Source organism: Furipterus horrens, unplaced genomic scaffold (genome assembly GCF_987537825.1).
Source record: "Furipterus horrens unplaced genomic scaffold, mFurHor1.1.pri manual_scaffold_1, whole genome shotgun sequence".
In the NCBI taxonomy this organism is placed as follows: Eukaryota; Metazoa; Chordata; class Mammalia; order Chiroptera; family Furipteridae; genus Furipterus; species Furipterus horrens.
The window spans coordinates 58,944,760-58,950,720 of record NW_028327171.1 but is presented as its reverse complement, the minus strand read 5'-3'; the positions used below and the strand labels follow the sequence as shown (position 1 = coordinate 58,950,720).

General features: G+C 53.0%; 1 protein-coding gene across 1 annotated transcript; it reads right to left on the bottom strand.

Annotated features, from left to right (window-relative positions):
* Positions 1–288: 288 nt before the first annotated feature.
* ZIC1 (Zic family zinc finger 1) lies at positions 289–3,858 on the bottom strand. Its single transcript, XM_090284935.1, has 3 exons — positions 2,838–3,858; positions 1,273–1,436; positions 289–621 (listed from the first exon to the last, which is right to left on the bottom strand). Exons 1-3 carry the CDS (start codon positions 3,817–3,819, stop codon positions 424–426), a joined length of 1,344 nt encoding a protein of 447 aa, XP_090141061.1. The 5' UTR covers positions 3,820–3,858; the 3' UTR covers positions 289–423.
* Between the last annotated feature and the right edge of the window lie 2,103 nt (positions 3,859–5,961).

Genomic DNA, 5,961 nt, shown 5'->3' with positions numbered 1-5,961 from the left:
ACAGAATCCAACAGTACAGTTTTTAAGCTAATAATTCTGTATTTACAAGAATGCAAAGCAAAACAAAAACAAAACAAAAACAAAGCCGACGCCCAGAGAGCCTGCTCCAATTCTGGTAAGAAACCGGCCGTCCGGGTTGCCGGCATTTGGTCAGGCGGCCGCCTTCTCCCTGACCCCCACCCCGCCCCTTGGCTATCAATCCAATGCCAAAGCAAAAAAAGAAGGGAAAAGGGAGAAATTAAAGGTTTGGTGCTTTATCTCTTACTCGGTCCTGGGTCTATTGCCAGATTCAAAAAAAAAAAAAAAAGTATTGCGGGGATGGGGGAGTTGTTTTGATTCGCAGGGTTCTTTCAGTAATATTTTGCATACGTGTGTGTTCAGTCTCTTAAATAGGGTTTTGATCGGCGTTTTTTGTTTCTGATTTTAAACGTACCATTCATTAAAATTGGAAGAGAGCGCGCTGTGGCCGGCTGTGTGGTGGACCGCAGATGAGGAGGGCGACAGGGAGCTGGTGGTCGGGTTGTCTGTGGAGGGAGACACGATGGTGGGCGGCGTGGAGGACTCGTAGCCAGAGCTGGCGGCCGGTGAAGGCTGCGAGCCCTGGGAGGAGGATTCGTGGACCTGCGAGAATAAAGTCGAGTTTTTAAGGAGATAAAAAGCCCGAGCAGCGGCCGCCTAGGGACTGGTGAGCAGCGCACTGCCTCTCCCAGGAGCCCTGCATTCCCTCTACCTCCGCAGAGGCCCCAGCAGCGGGACTTGACCTGGGCTTGGTTGTCGCGCCTAGGCCCTGTTGAGGCGGTTCTCCAGGGAGGTATATCGACCCCGGGGTTCACAAAAGGAAACCAGATCTGGGAAGGAGAGGGCTGGATTTGAGATGCCCCACCCCCACCCCACCTCTCAGCCGCTGAACTTCGCTTGCTCAGATCTATGGGCAAGACCCCAACTCTTCTGCCAACACTGCCAGACACAAGGGCAGCATATTCGGGCCGCGTCTTCCATCTGGCTCAGCCCTAGCTCCCGATCTGGGCTAAATTCAGTTCAATTCCTTTCTACTTTTCTTATTAAATAATGCATTTATAACGGTCTAGGGTTCCTCCACCCCCCTTTCCAGCCCCCACCTTCTCTGCTCAGCCCCACTCAGCAGAGTGGGAACCGTTGCCTTTCAGCCTCCACTGGTTCCTGACACCGCCCAGCTGCCACTCGCTGCCGGACCCGGCGAAAGAGCAGAATGGGCTCCCAGCTCCAAGGAGGGCGGCAGGAGAGGGCGATTACCTTCATATGTTTGCGTAACGAGCTGGGGTGCGTGTAGGACTTGTCGCACATCTTGCAAAGATAGGGCTTGTCGCTCGTGTGCACGTGCATGTGCTTCTTGCGGTCGCTGCTATTGGCAAAGCGTCGGTCGCAGCCCTCGAACTCGCACTTGAAGGGCTTCTCCCCTGGCGTGAAAGGCGAAAAAGAGACAGGTCTGATTAGAACAAATCCTGCCGTTGGATTTTTTTAACGTAAAAAATTAAAAGAAAAAATTTTTTAATTAAAAAGGTTGCAAGCTCAAACACCCGGATCTTCAGTAATGTTACATATATGCAGTGGATTTATAAATATCTTAATTATTTTAACTACTAATCCAATTAGATCCATGCTTTTATTATTGTTGTTGCTGCTATTATTATTATTGGTAGATTTTTCTTTAGATCCCTTAGTAGTAACAAATTTTTCTGCAGGGGGCTTTCCAAAGGACTTCAGGCAGCAATACCTAGCTCTTGGTTCCTAATTTTCACATTCCGGGCTGATTCTCCTGCTGTTTTGCTCTTCTCCACCCCCACCCCCACCCCCCAACCCCCTACCTGACTCTCTGCACCCCCTCCTTGCTTCCCCCACCCTACAATTTACACACATATTTTATAACATAATCTGGGTGGAGAGCTCGGGGCCGCAAATTCTTCCCTGACTGCGGCGATAAACCCAGCGTTTCAAATGCGGTTGTCAGAAATCACCCGGGAAAAGCAGAATCCGGAAGCCAACCTGATTCCCGGCCTTGTTGTTGGAGCAATGGGCCCAGAATGGCCTGCCCGACCCAGACTACAGCCATGAGCTCGCCGCCAACTTTTCTGTTAACTGTTCCCAACCAGTTTCTATTTTAAAGGCCAACGCAGGGGGTTCGGTGTTTTGAAAACCACCTCAGAGAATCTAATTGACAAAAATAGACTTCTTTGCCTTTCTCAGACTCTCCCGACTCCTCAGGACTACTCACAAACAAGTCACTACTAAAACTGGGCTCTTTAAATATGACCATCCTCCAAAAGCCTCTTCTGGTCCGAACTACTTGCTTTCACCACTTCCTCCGTCCTTTCTGTTTTTGTTTCTTTCTATTTGCCCCTTCATCGGACCTCCTCCAATTTCCTCAGTTCCTTCCTTTGGGAAAGTCTTCACTAAGGTTCACAGAGACGGGTGTTGGCCGGAAGCAAACGTTTAGATTTAGATTTGTCTGCAGTTTGAGCTGCTGGAGTCGCCACTGCCGGGAACCGGCCACCTCTCCCGGCTTCCCGCACGCGAAGGCTCTGCAAAGCAGGGTGTGCCTCTTTGCTCTCTCGGCCTTTTACACTCCTCCTTTAAAAATCTATATTTCAGGATCCTTTCTGTCCGCTCCTTTTATACCTTTTCATAACTTCAAGCACTAAACTAAAAACCAGCGTAACTTTCGCTGCCTGCTGGAACCCGACTCCCAAACCCAACTAAGGCTAGGTTTGTGCTCCTCGGCTACTCCACTGACTTTTGGATTTCGGGTCCCATCCCTGGGATGAATGGGGGGGGGGGGTCAAGGACATAGGTTTACATACCTGTGTGTGTCCTTTTGTGGATCTTTAAGTTCTCTGAACGCGCGAAGACCTTGCCACAGCCTGGAAAGGGGCAGGGGAAGGGCTTCTCGCCCGTGTGTACACGGATGTGGTTGACCAGTTTGTATTTGGCTTTGAAGGGCTTGCCCTCGCGTGGACATTCCTCCCAGAAGCAAATGTGGTTACTCTGCTCAGGTCCGCCGACGTGCTCCACGGTGACGTGTGTGACCAGCTCATGCATGGTGCTGAAAGTTTTGTTGCAGGACTTTTTGGGGTTGGCCAGCTGTTCCGGCTCGATCCACTTGCAGATAAGCTCCTGCTTGATCGGTTGGCGCATGTAACGGAAGAAGGCGCCGGCGCCGTGATGTGCGGCCATGTTCACGTTCATAGGCCCGTAGCCGTGCAGCTGCGGCGCGGCATAGTGCTCCGAACGCGGGCTTGTCACCTGGCCGTACTGCTCGGGCCGCGGATACATGTCCCCCGAGAAGCCAAGCCTCATCTGCCCGTTGACCACGTTGGGCGACGCGTGGCCCGCCGCCTGCTCGTGAAGGCCAGGGAAGAGGAGGTGGCCCGCGGCGTCCGTGTGGCCGTGTGGTCCCCCGAAACCCCCGGCCGAAGCAGCGAATAGGCTATGCTGAGCGCTGGCTGCTGCCGCCGCGTCGCCAAAGCCCCGGTTGCGGAACAGAAAATCCCGCGTGGAGTTGAAGGCTGCGCTCGAATAGGAGCCGACGTGGCCCGGGTGGTGGTGATGGCCAAGGGCTGCGGCCGCCGCGTAGCCGGGTGCCTGAGACGTGAAGGCCGTCTGGCCCGCTGAGGCCAGCTCGTGCGAGCTGGGATTGAGCTTGAAGGCTCCCATGCCGTCGGCGAACGGGTTGATGCCCAGGCCTACGTCGCGCTCGGACACGTCGCCCGCGGAGTGGTGGCGGGATGCGCCAAAGGTGGTCACGCCGATTGCAGGGTACTGGGGGCCGGCGTCCAGGAGCATCGTGGCTGCTCCGGGCGAGCCCCGGCCTCCCCCGCCCCCCCCCACCCTCGCCCGCCGAGAAAGGAAAATGAGGAGGAGGAGGAATGGGAGGCGGAGGAAGAGGAGGAAGAAGAAGAGGAGGGAGGAGGAGTCGACCCACCTCGCGAAGTCCTAGCCCGCAGGCAACCGCTCCGCGCGCCGGGGAGCCCGCCTGGCCAAGCGCCGGGAAGCCGGACGGCTGCGGGCCGCGAGCAAGGCGGGCTCTGGCGCCCGCGGAGCAGACCCCGCCGGCCGGGCTTGCACTTTCTTGCCGCTCAGTCTTTGCGGAGAGGACCCCGCGTCAAAGCTGCCCAGGGAAAGCCATGGAGCATCTCAGCCCCCCCAAAAAAACTTCCTCCCGGATTTGTAGCATAGAGGAATGTGAGTGCAGGAGCCGCAACTGCCCGCTTTCTCCGCCTCGCGCCGTACGCCCCTCCTCAATTCTCCACTAGCCCCTCGCCCTTTCTTTTCTCTCTCTTTTCTCTCAGGCTTGCCTCTCTCGCTCCTTCACTCTCCTTTTTTCCCTCTGCTTTTTGCCAAAAAGAAAAAAAATAATAATAAAATGATAATTATAAAAGGGGGAGCTAAAAAGAAAGAAAAAGCCAAAGAAAAGGCTCAAATCATGCACAATATTGTCTTTTGCGGTTTATCTTCCTGGGGAGAAACTTTCACCTCCTCAGCCGGGCGGTGAGCGCGAGACTGATAGCAGCAATCATTCCTGCAGATAAATGAATTGAAAGGAAGACACCGTCCCCCCCTTGATGAATGGGAGCAGGGGGAGGTGTCACGTGCTGCTGACGAGGGCGCCCATTGGTGCGTCTGCACTCCCCCCCGCCCGCAGCCGCCGCGCCAACTGAGGGCGCGCCAAGGCGCCGAGCGCAGTTCATTGGCCCGCCCGCCTCATCAATCCCAGGTATTGTAAAGCACTTGACATCCTCTTTTGACAAACCAGGCTGTCAGAGTAACAACTTTTTTGGGGGGGGGGGAGTAAAATTTTTCCCCCTCTTCTTATGAAAAAAAAAATTTTTTTTGCCACGATTCCTTTTTCTTCTCTCAGTCCTGTTCAGTTTCTTTTTTTCCTTATCCCTCTTTCTCCTCCTGTCCCATTCCTTCTCTCTTTCTCTCTCTCTGTGTCTGTCTCTCTCCCTCTTCTCCTCCGCCCCCCCCCCCCATCTCTCTCTTTCTCTATCTTGTCCTTCCTCAAACCTGCTCTTGCGGAGTGGTTAGCGACTTCGTCGTCTAGGAGTGTAGGAGGCGGGGATGGAACTGGTAAACACAGCTAAGGCACTTACAGAATGTCCCGATTCAGCAACTTTGTTTTCTTTTATTCTCCCTACTCCGAAACCGCCCACCCCCACCCCTTCAAGGGCAGCAAAGGAGGCTTTTGTTATTTGCTCCTTTTGAAGTTTGCCTCCCTCTTGCCTTGTCCCCCTCGTGTTTATAATTTAAGGTCTCGGAGCACACGGACACTCCATTCTCTCTTTAAAAGAAATGTGATTCATCAGGATAACCGATTGCCTTGATTTTCTTCCTTTTTATCAAATCAATCGATTTCCTGCTTCCCTTCTCTCCCCAATCCCCCAAATAAGCACAGGTGGATGAGAGCTCTTAACTTTCCAGGTTATTTAGGGTTTTTTTTTTTTTATGGCAAATTGGAAGCATTGTTGCTGATATTTATTTTTTCTTCTCCTGTGTTATTCTCTTTTCTCCCTTTTCCCTTGTCTCCTTTGTCTGCCCCCAGTGACCCTCTCCTTCTGCACTCCTGTTGCCAACCGGGGCCCCTTCCATTCAGGTAAAACTGTGCCCCCAGTGACCCTCTCCTTCTGCACTCCTGTTCCCAACCGGGGCCCCTTCCATTCAGGTAAAACTGTAAATTTCCCAACGCGTCATTGTTCTTCAGGACTGTCCAAAGCTCCCTAGAAATCCCCGAATACTTTTTTGGCATTTAAATCCCCGATAGATAGAACCAATGTAAATTTTGTGACATTCAAACCTTTTTCAGTTCACAAATCAGTCACCCTTGTCACAGTTATTGAAATTCCGCAACTCCCCACACCAGGACGGTGGAAAAAGCGGGCGCGGTCTTTGTTGCCGACCAGGCTTTTGATCGCCAGAGAAAATTTA